This window comes from Bombyx mori, chromosome 15 (assembly GCF_030269925.1).
Source record: "Bombyx mori chromosome 15, ASM3026992v2".
In the NCBI taxonomy this organism is placed as follows: Eukaryota; Metazoa; Arthropoda; class Insecta; order Lepidoptera; family Bombycidae; genus Bombyx; species Bombyx mori.
Genome location: NC_085121.1, coordinates 5,504,101 through 5,520,281, shown reverse-complemented (window position 1 = coordinate 5,520,281; position 16,181 = coordinate 5,504,101). Strand labels below are relative to the sequence as shown.

Below are 16,181 nucleotides of genomic sequence, written 5' to 3'. Positions count from 1 at the left end.
ACTATAAAAGAATATTATTTCTATTTTACAATGAAATTGTATTAAAGTGCTCAAATATATGTTACTAGTAGTATGTAACTACAATCAGTTTTTTATTTATTTTCATTACCTATCTATAATTGTAAATTATATACATTTATAGTTCCAACTATATGATGTATTGAAAATAGGATGGTCTTACAAGTTTCCTCGCAACGTTTTCCTTAATGTTTAAAACACTCGGTATTCAGTATAGGTAGATACTATAGGAACATAATCGTCGAAAACTCGTTGGTATGTACAAAGCACGACTAAAATTCAACTACGTGCCCGATATCGGCAGTTCGGCACACTAACTATTCACTAGACAATCGAGGCAATTTCATTAATTCAGGAGTTTTTTCAATCATTCACTTTATCACTACACTATTTTTATTTCATCAAAAACTGACAACACAAGAAACGTCAGTTGACTTCGTCTAATAAAAAATCCGAGTAGTTTTTAATTGATAGGTTGCAAAGCGTCAACAATCAACATCAAGAAGTAATAGTGTTCTGTGATCAACATATTAATAACTATTAAAATGGCCAACGACAGGGAGGTACTTCGAGAAATATGGGATGGAAAACTACCGATATGTTTTCATCTTGCTCAAGAAGAAATAATGGAAATTCAACAACCTGATCCATTTTACGTTATGGTGCCTCGACTTAGCTACTTTCCTCTTGTCATCGATAAGGTAAATCTTTTAAAACAACACGCTATTTCGTTTTTGTATAAATATTGCATCGAACTTGGTTTCTTTTCAGATGAAACGTCACTTTCTCCGATTCATATCACAAGAGAATTCTGATAGTGAAATGTGGTTGGACTTTAATGGGCAACCCTTGAAATGGCACTATCCCATAGGATTTTTGTACGATTTGTATTGTGGTAATGATCCTCAACTACCCTGGACTTTGACAGTACACTTCACAAAGTTCCCTGAAGACATTCTTCTTCATTGCCCAAACAAGTAAGAACAAGATTTCTTGTAATCGGCAAAGTTATGATCAAAATTTGGTATTATGGTACAACAAATATAAGTAGAGCATTAATTTGTATTTGGTTTTATGGTCCTAATTTGTCCCAGAAAAAAAAAGAGAGCCAATTTAAATCTTTTTTTACATGAAACATTATCTTAATAATTATGCTACCAAGTGCTTGACATATTACAATGATCTCTTTATTTGAAATCTGGATTAAATTAAAATTTCAATAACTAGTTAATAATTTCTTTGTCTCCTAATAACAGTAAAATACTGATTATTATTTCATTACAAATATTTCACAGGACAACATAATTATATAAAAATATATATTCTTTCAGAGATGTAGTAGAAGCACATTATATGTCTACAGTGAAAGAGGCTGATGTACTGAAACACAGAGGACAAGTGATGTCAACTATGCAAAAAAAGGATCACAATCAGTTATGGCTTGGATTACAAAATGGTACATACATTATTTTTAATGCTAAGGGTGACTACGTGTTGTCTTGATGGAATGTAATACATTGAAAACACCACAAGAATTATAAATAATACTAAAAGGATTAAGGGTATAAGAACTCTAAAAGTTCTAGGTGTAGCTAAAAGATCTGGAACACTATGGTATGCAACCTGCCAGTATTAATATTGTTTATATATCATATGTCTGTCTATATCTCACTAAAATTGTGGGAATTTACTGAAATTACGTGGACTCTGAAAAGAACTTAACAATAGGTAGTATTCTCAAATTATCTTAAATTTTCTCTTAAAATGAGAAAATGCATCTTCGTTAACATATTTTTAAAAGCCCATGATTATTGTTTACATTGAAAAAACAAACATAATTAGAATAACTCTCCATGATTGCTTTCATAATTCAAAGATACTTTTAGTATTGTTTACTCTAATGAACAATTTATATTACTGTCCATTAATGTTGCAGCATGAAAACATTGTAAAGATAATGTTTAAGGATTCTGACAAACATACATTTGCCCAATTTACTTTATCAAGTGGTTACTGCTTCCTATAGACATATGCAATTCTAAGGACACAACCATGTTACTGCCTACTTTAAAATATTAGTACTCTTGATGAATAATAAATGAAAAAATATATAAATTGTAAATGTACAGAAATAAAAAAAATCTTTCATTTTAATATTGAAGTATGTCTTAGATTTTTTTGTCATTGCACTATCAATATAGTTTTGCAACAAGCTAATTAACCTTGTCCTTATAAATTAGAAACAACAAACATTTCTTATTTTTCAGACAAGTTTGATCAGTTTTGGGCTATCAACAGACGTCTTATGGAGTCACATGGTGATAATGATGGATTCAAACACATACCACTTAGGATTTATACTGATGATGGTGTATACAATCAACGCCTTGTCTGTCCTAAAAATACTGATAATAGTAGAAAAACGCTACAACAGATGATCTCCGAGCTATATCCAGAAAAATCAAATGGTACTTTTAATTTTATTGTTGAATAAAATTTATGTAATATTGTTTTTAAAAAAAATCTTATTTTCACAGTTAATCTAAGAACTCATGGTGTAATCATACCTCCAGAAACTCCTCTGCAGTGGCTTTCAGAACATCTCAGTTACCCTGACAACTTTTTACATTTGTGTTTATGCTGAAGATATTTGGGTCGTGTATGCATGAGTTGTGAAACTATTTAATATTTATAAGCTTATGTCACATGTTCTGTATCTTTTGAAAAATGTATTGAATTTACAATTCAGTATGTATTGTCTAGTCAAAAATGTATACAACATAACTATTGTATTCATTACGCATTCTCTGAATTGTTTATAAGTAACAGACATAATTATTAAAAGTATAGTATTTTACAGTTAAATCTCTCATTTATAATTAAATTTTACAGGTTTTGGATATTACAAATTTTTACAACTTTATTAATGTAATTTAAACAAACGATACTTAGTTATATTGAATTAATAATTTTATCTAAGATTCACAACTCCACCACCCTATTATTATATATTTAAACTTCATAGTCAGCCCGCAATACTTGATTATTGATTATTTTTCTACAAAAACTTAATGGTCCAAAACTTCTTTTCATACATCATAAAATTGGTCCCAAAAAAAATAGGTTATTCTGATAGGTCATTTTTGTTAGTTTGAGATTTGAGATGAAGTAGCAAACATTTACTTTGAATCTGCATGACGCAGGCATCTAAGTTACAGTAGTTGTGACTTTATTCCACCTTTATTTCGGTTATCTTTCGTAAACTGAGGTCAACAGAGTGGCTCACTGTCTATTCAATTAGAAGTTTGAAAACGATTGAAGCTAGCTGCCTTTGGTTCAAAATCTCATTTGCATCGGTACTCTGCCCAGAACGGTGGTACGCGTCAGTACAAGCTTGTATAATAAACAAAGAAATACTTAAAATTGGAGTTAATTACGTTAGTGAGTACATTACTGATACGCACAGATGATAGAGATAAGTAATAGCCCTAAGGGGATCGGGGTCGTGTGCCAATGTCTTCCGATTTATGAGAAACCGGACGACACGAATAACAGACTGCTGGTCCGTAAAGATTCGACTGGATTTATTTCCGTCCACAATTTTGAAGCAGTCTTAATAATTAATTATTTGTATTGTGTAAGTAAGTTATAAGTAGGTATATTGAGGTAAATTCTTCAGTACTCTGAGGCTATAGTCATTGCAAGTTGATTTCCACCACCTACTCACCACTACCCACGAGATATGGACATTTGAAGCTATTGGAAGTCTCAATTGTATAGGATAACGAAAAAAATTAGGTATAATAGCCGGCAAACTTCTTGAGCATTTGTCGACGTAGTGGGGGTAAGTTCGCGCATGGTACACTCACGTGCAAAAACATTACTTACTCTGCGTCATAATGCTATTAAATTATTAAAATCAACATATTATGTATTTATTTATATATTTATTAGAACATCAACAAAAAATATAGGTTAATAATTGTAATAATTTAATCTTGGGGTAAAATAGATATTCCTTCTATTAAGTCAAAACTAGAACTTTCAAGTCAAGTCTTCGTTCAGTTGAAGCGAAGCTGGTATTTGTAATATTTTTTTCGTTATCATAATCTTGACCATCATCATCATCACTGTTTTCATCACCCGAGTCGCTATCATCGTGATGAGTCGACATAGGACTCATCGGTGTAGTTTACAACTCGGTCGGTTCGGTCTACTTTTTTGTCTATAATTAATTATTTTTTGAAGAGTTTCGCTGCTTGTTAGTTATTATGATTACATCGTTTTATTACAGATTGAACGAAACTATCCATTCCGGTAACTTTCTCTTCCCTGATCTTTTCTTACCCGGAGTCCGAAACACGGCGAGCAAGCCAGAGCCTTTAGCTTCGTTAATAATGCACCTAACAGTACTCACTGATGTTTTTCTTGCTTCCGAAGTCTGTTTTACTTTTTCCATATCATTCTTCCCCTGTTTTATAATGACGCAATATACGTCGTACATATTTTTTCTACCCTTTCTTTTGAATACTACACCAGTTTGTCGCGGCGTAGTGTATTTTTTATTAAAAACCAACAAACACTCAATATATAGCAATGGCAACAAAGTCAACAAGCAATTATAACAAATAACTTAACAATTAATAACGATAGACTTTTTACTGTACGCAAGCGTACTTTTGGGAGCAAGCGGAAAGAGGGCGCGGTGCGGGGCGCAAGGTTCGACTGATCTACCAATAACGCGCTCGATACGATTTCCCCTGCCGTCGCGCCTCACCTTCACCACCAAAGTGATCTAAAATTCGGTTCTGCGCAGTCAAGGTCATTTGCTCAAGAAGTTTGCCGGTTACTATAAACACTATTTAAGCCTTTGACAAGTTGTCCAGTCAAACAATATGAAATTTATTAAAATAAAACTATTAAACCTTATAATATTTTTAATTAGTATATGTTTCATAATTCTGTTTTTCTAGTGTGCTTTTTTATTACATATGGAATGTGTCTTGTGAATCGTCTGCATCCATTATTTGCAAAAATAGGTTGAGTCTCTGGCGGACCGTATGTTATAACAGTTAAGGCATCCCTGAAACAGAAATGCAAGGAATGAGCACGACTTCATTTTTAACAAAATCCTCTCTATTTAATTTTTATAAAATAGAAGAATTCGGGTGCCAAAGTAATGTGAGATTAGGGCAGATAATCATTTCTTAAAAAAAAATTTTTATAAATTATACAAGGTTAAGTAAACAGCTTAGATAAAGTAAGCAAAACAATTACGCAAATTCAGTTTCAGTTCATTTCACGATCATCACTCAAGTGGACGTCGTTTTTTCAAAAAAGAAGTCGCTAAAGGCGATTTTCCAACTTCATACAAATTTGAGTCAACTTTTACGCGATTGAGAAGTTAAAAAACTCGCACTAAGCTTATGCGGGATTTACATTACGAAATTAGTGTCATGCATGTTGAGCTCAGTTTCACGAAAGTAGTTTCGATATATGCGAAAGTAATTTCGTTAAAAAATTAGTGTCTCGAAATCCACAGTATCGCAGTAACCATGGCGCCTTCAGCATCAAAGCTATAATTTGCTATATTCAATATAGCTAAAAAAATGCTTATATACCTACTTAAAAAAAAACTATCAAGAAAAAAAAAAGTTGGTAGATTCGAGGATTGTCAACAAGAAGGCATTTAGGTGCAATGAATTTAGTCTCTAAATTAGCAGATGAAGATCCTGAGAGTTATAAAAACTATTTTCGAATGAGTGAAGATAATTTTGATTTTTTACTGTAGGTGTTTCGGGTCCCAGACACCCTTGTCGGTGATATTCATTAATAAGATCTTTTTTTTTTGTACTCCATCGTTGGTTTTGCTATTTTCAAGGCTTGAAGCGCGTCCGAACAAACAATACACACGTCCGCACAGCGCAGGCCCTTTCGCGACATTAGTTTCACGTCGCGTCTACACTATGAAATTAGTTGCATGAAACTAATTTCACCAAAAAATTGCATGCATGAAATTAATGCATGCATTACGAAAATATTAAATTACACGTGAAACTGTTGGTAAAACTAATGTCACGAAATTAATTTCATGCCACTAATTTCGTAATGTAAATTCGCCTTTATAGAATCATGAAACACGTTGACTTAACATCGATTTAGGTTTCTAATTGTTTCAGGCATCTATGCCTCTATGAATAAAACTGTGGAACTAACAATGAATTATACTTACGCCATCATTTTCTTCGACGGCTTTTCAACGCCGTTAGCTTTAAATTCTGCAAGTGCACACATTTCGACGTGATGTTGTTCCAAGGGTAAAAAAGGTACATAGTGATCGATCAAATGGTGTGCAATGGCGGCCGCTTTCTCGAAGCCACCTAAAGATCATTGTAAGTTACTGGCTTATTTTAGGATTGGGCAAATAACTGGTTTATAAATTCATCACGTACAATGTCTGTCTAGAATATTAAGTCACATCTAGGATTAGGCTTCGTTTCTTAAGAGACCATTTCACCGTAACCTTTACTAGTAGGTGAGCTCAGGGGGTCAAACCTGACGTCAATGTAGTCGTAGAATTATGTAAATATGAAAAGATAAAGGAGACACGGTCGACAATCGTATAACAAGCATAACCAGTCTTTGACCAAAATATTCGAAATAATGTCTAATCGTCTTCAACTCCGTAAGCAATAAAAAAAAAAAAACAAAGTCGGGATCACTCATTGGGTTCGAAGAACCATTTTCATAATCTGATTTCTGATTATAGCATTGTAGTTTTAGTTGCATAAACTAATCTTCGAATCTTTGATTATCTTTGAAATTTACACTATATTAATATTGTCGTTCGCGATGGTGTACGATCAACAAAGACGGATTGGCGCCTTCAAACAACTGAACGATTATTTGTCCAAACACAATTATCCTAGTCGTAAAAAGCTTATATTCTGTGCTCTATAAAAAAGATTACGACCCACTTCTGGTAGCAACCTCTAAAAGAAGAGTGTATAATATTTTTCCTATAATGTAATTTTTATCCTGATCCAGCGAATAATAGTCTGAAAGTGTGGCAGTGCTCATAACTTTTATGCTAAAAATGAATAAGCACCAACAACAACAGCATGCATCGAATATATCAAGGTCGGTTAGGAAATTAGGATAATATGATCAGAAAATAACATCCAAACAGTATTTAAAATTACATTGTTATCCAGTATATTATTTTGATTTGGATAAGAATCTATATATATAAAAATAAATTGCTGTTCGTTAGTCTCGCTAAAACTCGAGAACGGCTGGACCGATTTGGCTAATTTTGGTCTTGAATGATTCGTGGAAGTCCAGAGAAGGTTTAAAAGGTAGATAAATATGAAAATGCTCGGAATTAAATAAAAATAACAATTTTGCTTTTCCTTTGATGTGTCCCCCGTCGGACGGATTCTTTTTGTTTGTATTAAGTTTATTTTATACAAAAGTTTAGGTCTTTTATTCATTGATTGAGGCACTACGAAGTCTGCCGGGTCAGCTAGTATTAAATAATAAGATATTATATTAAATGATATTTAAATAAATCATTTTAAATTTACACTAGACAACCTATTTTTAAAAACTAAGATATACTTAATGATACCTTGGAAATATGCTGTCCTCCGAATGATAGGTTCAAAATCACGGAATTCAACTTCTGATCGAGTTACACCTTTTTCGTAGAGTTCTAAAAGCTTTGTTGCTATTTCATGTCCTCCTATGTTTGATATAAAAATAAAGATGGTGTTTCTAAAAAGAGTAGGTTATTACTAAAAAGAGTTTTTGTAAATTTGTGGAATTCTTGGATGTAATTTTTTTAGTAAGTAAATCAGTGATATAAATTTACCTATAATCCACCTCATCAACAGCACTGTGGTGATCGAGCATTGGTATTATTGTATCAAGCACTGATGGACACATGTGATGTATCTCATCAAAGATAATCAGAGATTTGGGACATTTCTTCACCAGAGTGTTCAATGTATTAACTAACATTTGCTGAAAACAAATATTAATAATATAATATAGCATCAAGTGGCATGGCCAATCCTACATACATATTATAAACTAGGAGGATCAAAAAGTAGTGAGAATGAGATAGAATATAATGACTATGGATAACTTATTAATTTATTTTTCTATATAGTCTCCGAGTCTCTACACACCGAGTCCAGCGATTTTCCAAGGCTTCAAATCCCTTTTAAAAAAAAGTTTTGTCTTGGTCCTGCAAAAAGCTCTCCACGGCATCCATCATCTCGTTATCGTCTTCGTACCTGTTTTCCCTTAAGTATTCTTTCGATTTGGGGAACAGATAAAAATCGCTAGGCGCCAGATCTGGTGAATAAGGGGAGTGGTCAACCAATTCGAAGCCAGCTTGCTGAATGGCAGCCATTGCAACAGCCGACCTGTGCGCGGGTGCATTGTCGTGCTGAAACAGCACGCCCCTTCAAAGTTTCCCTCTCCTTTCTCGGGTCGGTGAAGATGGCCGTTTCCATTGCGAAGATTGCTGTTTTGTCGCGAGATCAAAATGATGGACCCATTTTTCATCCATTATTACGAAAGACAAAAAGTTTTCAGAATCTTATTGAAACTTGTCCAACAATATCTTCGAAATGTCAAGTCGATTTTGTTTGTGACTGTCGGTTAACATTCTCGGCACCCATCTTGCGGAGACTTTTCTCATATTCAAAGATTGTTTCAATATGGATTGAATACTTCCATATGAAATGCCCGTTTCTTGTATTAATTATCGGATGGTAAATCTTCGATCGCTCAATACAATTTTCTCGACTTTCGCAACATTTTCTTGGGTCACTGACGTTGATGGACGGACGTCACGGACGCAACGATGTTCGTCTTCCGTGCTCGTTCTCCCTACTCGACATTTAGAAGCCCACCTTGCGACAGTGGAATACGGCAGAGCAGACTATAATAATGTTGCCTCCAAATCGCAATGAATAATAATGGCTCTCACTTCGTTTTTCTCCATTTTCGAGAAGACATTCCGACACGAAGCAAACAAATGACTACATTCAGAGAAAAACAAAAGAGAATCAAAGATTTTTTTTCTTTATTAATATTACAAATATGTATCTGGGCTATGCCTGCCAGTGTTTTTTTTTCTTACCAAGGAGACATTTTTCACTACTTTTTGATCCCTCCTCGTAATCTTTGCTCTCAAAGATGGCGGGCGAATGCATGGACGAAATTAAAAAGTCCATGGCTGTTACGAGAAATAGAAACAATGAATTTACTGACTGTGGTGCTGTCGTAGTTAGCGCCCTGGACTGTTGCGCCGAGTCATGGGTTCGATTCCCACATCAGGCAATCATTGTGTGATTAACAAGTTTATTTGGGTGTTTTTGTATACATGTATACATTTAAACATATATAAGTTTGTTTGCCAATATCTTGTACCCACAACTCGGGTATCTTAAATTGCGGCTGGATGACTGTGTGATTTGTTTCTAATTATTATTAATGAAGACCATAAAGATGAGGCTCATTAGAATGCTAATCTTATCTATATTCTAATATGCTGCTGACATCGACAGTGCAAGATGTGGAAAAGAAGAAAATAGACACTCTGAAGAAGATGAGTGGAGTTTTGTTGACTAAGTTTCATGCAACCATTGCATTATTTCAAGAACTCAGCATCACGCATCTTTTTTCTATAGTAGTCTCAGATGGTGACTTCCTTCAAACATGTTTGGCAGATAGATAATGAGTCCATTGAACGCAGTGTCCTGTAGGGAAGGGCGCCAATGCACTAAACTGACCAAATCAGAAACAGTGGGAGGTCCCCAAAATAAGTGCAGCCAGATGATCTCGAGCCGGGAGAGATGACGAGACATTGTGAGATGTGGGACGTCTGCCCTCATCAACACTTGTGATGATCGAGACAATTTTCTCAAGAGTGAAACAATTAAGTATTAAGTAAATAAATGACTGCAAGGACAACAACAAGTAAGTAAAAAGATTTGTTACATACTTTTTATATTATGGAAATATCACATTCTATTTTAAAATACTCACTTTTTTCTTTTCCAATTCATAGCAATCGAAATCTTTTTTACCCATAAATAGTTTTACATAGTTGCTCTGCATGCCTTTGCGATAGATAGCTTCGGCAATCATTGTAGAGGCAAAATTTTTACCAACACCTGACCAGCCATGGAGACTTATTACTAGAGCTTTCTTGTTCCCATTGCTTTCATTAATATTCTCTTTGTGAGCTGAGATAATATTGAAAAGTTCATTGACCAGTGGCTGACCAAACATTCGCTGTGAAAGAGAATCTCTCAATTCTGAAATCAAATTTTTATTTATAAATTATACTTTGACATGCATAAGTGCCTATATTGCCTTGATGGTCTCTAAATTCTGGCCTGAAGGATTTCAGTGATCGAGACTTCCATATTAAGTATCAAGGTTTTTACTGGTGGTAGGTCATCTTGTAAATCTGCACACCAGCATGATATTTTTGACCATTTTTGCTGTAAAACAATAATGTGTTTGTATGGAGCAGTCATTGTAATGCAAAGCAGAGACTCAGAACTCATGACTCAAGGTGGTTAGTGACATTTATGTTGATTTCTATGGGCTCCGGTAACCACTTAACAGCAAGTGGGACATGACCTCGTCAACTCATTTAAGCAATAAAAAAATTGGGTGTGTTGTGGTATTGAGCCCAGTAAACACAACACCAGGTGGACCAAGAGCAAAACGGCAGATAAGAGGAAAAGAATAAAGTCTCAGGAATAACATCTATTATTTATATTCTGACTAAACACAGATGCACTTTATTTCCCTATTGTATATCGCTATTATACAAAATAGTTTCCCTATTTGACTTTGTGCTTGTAAATCAATTTTGTTCCTGCATTTTAATTATTTGGAACGGAACCTAAATATTCTTTCATATAAAAGTAACCAAGGTAGTCAACATATCTACATAGTAACATATCCGCTAGCTAGTCTCGACAGTGATTCCCATCAATTATTTTACAACAAAAGTTTCATAGATTAGGAGGAAAAACTGCAAGACAATTTGTTGTTAATGTTTTTTTGTCATAACTAAGGGTAGTTAGAGGGTAGTTAAAGAATATAGGCTATATTCTTTGATATTAATGCATTTAGTAAAAAGCTGTTATTTTGACATTATAAACAGTTAAATTTGAGTTTCTCGTAAGTAGTTATTTTTATAAAGTACACACTACACACTTAATATAGTTTGTTTTGTCAAGAACTTACTTTGTACATCAAAAGGTATGTGATAATCATTACAACATTCTGTAAATTTACAATATGTGGCATCCTTTAAAGTATCCCATTTATACCATCCGCTAGCAAGAACGATAGCTGATCCAACTAAAGATATCGTGATTGGTTCAGATAACGTGCTACTTAAAAACATAATTAAATATATTCCAATTAAATATTTTTGAACCATTGTGATTGTTACTCTTAGATAACATAATTTTTTTGTTTTAATTACGTACCGTACCGTATGTACCTATGGTACATACGCATGTACAATTGTACATGTACTTCTCAAATATAATAAGTGTATAATCTATGCATGTACTTATACTATTTGCAAAAAAAGCACTTTTTTTAAGGGATTTTATGACCTAGTAACTAAGACCTTTAAGTCATGTCTTAATTTTATGAAAAATTACAATATGAAGAGAAATGAAATGAAATGAAGATGATTAATTTGGGACATTAATCAACCGGGATGAGATTAAATGAAATGAGATGAAATTATATGGAATGAAATGTATAATCTCGGTAAAATGATGGTAATTTACTGAGATTTTTTCAGTGTACTTTTTGGAGGATCCCGAGAAGCTACGTCCAGCGGCTTTGTTTCAGTTTCCCAAATTTGTGCACTTTCACAAATATTAAACATTTAATAAACCATCGTTATTACACACTTAAACCTGAATAAACACTAAAGACGCACTTTTTTTTCTGTGCTTTTGTCGTAGATTATGTCACAAATTATGTAGGTAATGTACCTAATCCAAAAACATGTTTTTGTTCGATTGATTCGTCCATTGGATAAGCAAAAGGGACGCGCCCATAGAACTACAGTCAAACCTGGATAAGCGAGAGTTCAAGGGAGCACAATCTCATTCTCGCTTATAGAGGTTTCTCACTAACCAGAGTTTCTCGCTAATGCACCCTCTGAATTTCATTTCGCGATTTTCCGGATTCAAACGCACTCAATATTTTAAGTTGATCACTTAAAACAGTACTTTAATTTTCCGTTTTGACATGATGCAGAACAGAACTTTACTTCGCAATTGTTTAACGATAAACTGAGTAAGTCCGACAAACAGGACGGTACACAGGCACACGTGTCCATTCGAAAAAAATGCTATAAAATAACAACGTTATTTAGTTCCACGAAATAGAATAGGTTTAATATATACAAAAACAAGGGTATAGGAAGTTTCACGAAAGTTAAGAATGAGTCATAAAATAGCAGATGTTAAATTTGTAATTTGTTTTGTCATTTGTTCCTCCTAAATAATATAAATAAATAAAGCTCGACTGTCGCTTATAGAGGTATAGACAAGTAGCACTCTCACTTACGGAGGTCCATGAAGGAAAAACGACTCTCTCTTACAGAGGTTTCTGTTTCTCGCTAATAGAGGTTTTGGGAGCTTAAAATGACGGGTCTTGGCTATTACTCTCACTTATAGAGTTTTCTCACTTATCCAGTTCTCACTTACCCAGGTTTGACTGTAAATAAAGTGAAAAGGATGAAGGCATTAATGGTGTATGGAAATGCAGGTAAAATTTAATAAAATGTGGACCATTTGCTTCATCTTCATTGCTTCAAGCAATAAAAAATATTGAGAGGCCACTTGCTAACCCACACAGATTTGAGCCCCCCCGGGAAATTTCTATCATGAAGCATTTTTTTACCTTCATATATGCATAAAACAAATTACAACCATAGTTTATAAATTACAAGTTAAAATATTTAATATAACAATCTGGATTGCAATTAAAAAAAAAACCAGGTTTTTTTTTTTTTTTTTTTTTTTATTGCCTTTGTAGGCAGACGGGCATACGGCCCACCTGATGGTGAGTGGTTACCGTCGCCCATGGACTTCAGCAATGCCAGGGGCAGAGCCAAGCCGCTGCCTACCGCTTAATACTCTCCACAAGCCTCGTTTGAAGAAGGACATGTCATAGCGCTCGGGAAACACCGTGGAGGGGAGCTCATTCCATAGCCGGATGGTACGTGGCAAAAAAGACCTCTGGAAACGCACTGTGGATGATCGCAGTGGCTCCAGGTAGTATGGATGAACTCTACTCCGGTGGCGGGCGGTGCGATGGTAAAAACGAGATGCTGGTATCATCTCGAACAATTCCTCAGAGCACTCCCCATGGAACATACGGTACAAAATACAGAGGGAACCGAAGTCCCTCCGCAGACCCAGAGGCTCCAAACGATCCGAGAGAATGGGATTATCGACAATCCGAACGGCCCTCCTCTGTATGGAGTCAAATGGAAGAAGCTGGTATTTGGGAGCCCCAGCCCAGAGATGGGAGCAGTACTCCATGCGAGGCCGGACTTGTGCTTTATAAAGCAAAAGTCTTTGTCCAGGCGTGAAGTACCGCTTCGCTCTGTTGAGGACTCCCAGCATTTTGGACGCCAACTTGGCTTTGCCTTCCAAATGACTCCGAAACTGGACATCGCTCGAAATGTCGACCCCAAGTATCCCGATACTCTCGGAAGGTTGCAGGGATACTCCTTGGAATTGCGGCGCCATGACAAAGGGGTCCTTCTTCGCAGTGAACGCGCAAACTTGTGTCTTTAACGGGTTGAATTGAACCAAGTTCAATTCACCCCATTTGGAGACTCGCCCCAGAGAGTTCTCCACTTCAGACACAAGTTTTGATCGTCTCTCTTGCACCACGCTCCGAGAGAGACTCTGATGGCCGATATATCGCGCATCCCCCGTGCTGTCATCCGCATAGCAATGCATGCCATCAATAGACAGCATGTCATTGATATACAGGATGAAAAGCGTGGGGGAGAGCACCGAACCTTGTGGAACGCCAGCGTTAATGGTCATGGTATCAGAACAGTCACCGTCTACAACGACCGTGATGCTCCGCCCATCCAAAAAGCTAGCGATCCACTTGCAGAGACCCTCGGGGATTCCGTAAGATGGTAGCTTCGACAGAAGTGCCCTATGCCAGACCCTGTCGAAGGCCTTCGCGATATCAAGGCTCACAGCAAGAGCCTCGCCCTTGCTCTCCAAGGCTTCAGCCCACCTGTGAGTAAGGTATACAAGAAGATCGCCAGCTGAGCGACCGTGACGGAAACCGTACTGTCGGTCACTGATCAGCTGGCGATCCTCCAGATACTTCAGGAGTTGTATATTAATTATTCGCTCCATCACCTTGGAAAGCAAGGAAGTTATCGCGATAGGCCTATAGCTCGATGGGTCCGACCGGTCACCCTTCTTGGGGATAGGGTGGACGTGGGCAGTCTTCCATGAAGACGGAACCCTGTTAGCGCAATAAGAGATACGATACAAACGCGTTAGCGCAGGCGTCAGCTCAGGGGCGCACGTTTTCAGAACCACTGCAGGGATGCCGTCTGGCCCGCTCGACTTATGGACGTCCAGGAGTCGGAGTTCCCGCCTGACTGCACACTGTGTAAAGCAGATCTCCGGCAGGGAACTATCACACCGGAGGATGTTCGGTGGTGTGGCACCCCCGTCGTCCACAGTCGAGTTCGAGGCGAAGAGTTTGACCAGAAGGTCAGCCTTCTCTTTCGCACTATGGGCCAGACTGTCATCGGACTTGCGTAGTGGTGGGAGACTAGACCTGCAAAAGTTACCTTCTGCAGCTTTGGCGAGCGACCAAAAAGCACGGCTCCCAGAGGGATAGCTCTTCAGTCGCTCGCCAATTCTAGCAACGTGCTCCGATTTCGCCCTGGCAATAACCTTCTTGTAGGACCTGGAAGCGGCGTTATATTTCCGCCTTTCCTCTGAGATGTTAGGATCCCGACGTCTCCTAGCATCATCCCATGCCACGTATGCAGACCGCTTGAGGTGTGCAGCATCCCTGCTGGCATTGTTATACCAGGGTCTGCTGCAACCCCCAACGGGCACTTCAGAGGAGGGAACAAACAATTCCATCCCCTGGAGCACCACGTCTTTAAGACGGTCCGCACAGACGTCAGGATCAGCAGAGGAAAAGCAGAACCGCCCCCATGGGTAGGATGCGTAAAACTCACGCAATCCATCCCAATCTGCTGACAAATACTGCCAAACTCTTCGATACCTGGTCGTCGTTCGACGACTAGGACGAGAGAGTGGTGTGGCAGCACGGATAAGGCAGTGATCAGACGATCCAAGTGGAGCGTCGACCACCACACTGTATCCGGCTGGATCGGTGGTCAGCAGAAGGTCCAACAGAGAAGGCTCGTGCCCCTCAATATCTGGGACACGGGTGGGCTGTGTCACCAGCTGGGAGAGGCCGTAGGCCAAGGCGAAATCGTAGGCAGCCCGACCCGGGAGGTCAGTGGTTCTGGACCCCAACCACTCTTGGTGATGAGCGTTAAAGTCTCCAAGAACCACCACCTCCGCAGATGGGATGCATACAGAAAACTTATAACAACTGGACAGATGCCTTTTTTTCCCCTACCTATGTTGGTAGCCTTAAGAGGCTATTTCAACTTCTGTTTGACGTGTAGGCATGGAGTTAATAAGTACCTACAACCAAGTTAGAATAGTAACTCTATGCGTGTAGGTGAGCTCACGGGGCTCTAACCAGGAGTGTTGCTAGCACTAGCAAGAGCAGTGCTTTGCAGAATCTACCAACGGATCGGAAACGCGACCCACTGAGAAGATCCGGCGAGAAACTCAGTGGGCTGTGTCTATGAGTTAATTCACTCGTCGAGCCCTTCGTCGCAAGCGACGGGTTTGACGAGGACCATTATACACTTATATATTTGAGAGCGAGGACGGTGACCGGTGCTTGTGGTACCTAAAAGCACCGTCAATAGATCGGGAGGATCCGTAATGACTATAATAATAAATATATAATAATAAAAAATATAATAATAAAAATAATATATAATAATAAAAAAATAAAAAAAA

The 16,181-nt window shown here is 37.2% G+C and overlaps 2 protein-coding genes across 4 annotated transcripts; one reads left to right on the top strand and one right to left on the bottom strand.

The window, feature by feature from the left end:
- Nucleotides 1-563: 563 nt before the first annotated feature.
- Nucleotides 564-2,662, top strand: Atg5 (autophagy 5-like). Its single transcript, NM_001142487.1, is given in 5 exon segments — nt 564-719; nt 790-995; nt 1,350-1,474; nt 2,286-2,486; nt 2,556-2,662. Coding segments are annotated over 5 exon segments (795 nt in total).
- Nucleotides 2,663-4,937: 2,275 nt separating this feature from the next.
- Nucleotides 4,938-15,757, bottom strand: LOC101736767 (torsin-like protein). 3 transcript variants are annotated; one of them, XM_004928542.4, is made up of 7 exons: nt 15,727-15,757; nt 11,299-12,798; nt 10,081-10,352; nt 7,892-8,043; nt 7,649-7,794; nt 6,251-6,398; nt 4,938-5,101 (listed from the first exon to the last, which is right to left on the bottom strand). In XM_004928542.4, the coding sequence occupies exons 2-7, from the start codon at nt 11,495-11,497 to the stop codon at nt 4,972-4,974; spliced, it is 1,047 nt and encodes a 348-aa protein (XP_004928599.1). In that variant the 5' UTR covers nt 11,498-12,798; nt 15,727-15,757; the 3' UTR covers nt 4,938-4,971. The 3 variants fall into 3 exon arrangements, with proteins under 3 accessions (XP_004928599.1, XP_012547845.1, XP_021205312.1); XM_012692391.4 differs by having other exon boundaries at nt 12,649-12,798; XM_021349637.2 differs by lacking the exon at nt 15,727-15,757 and having other exon boundaries at nt 11,547-12,063.
- Between the last annotated feature and the right edge of the window lie 424 nt (nt 15,758-16,181).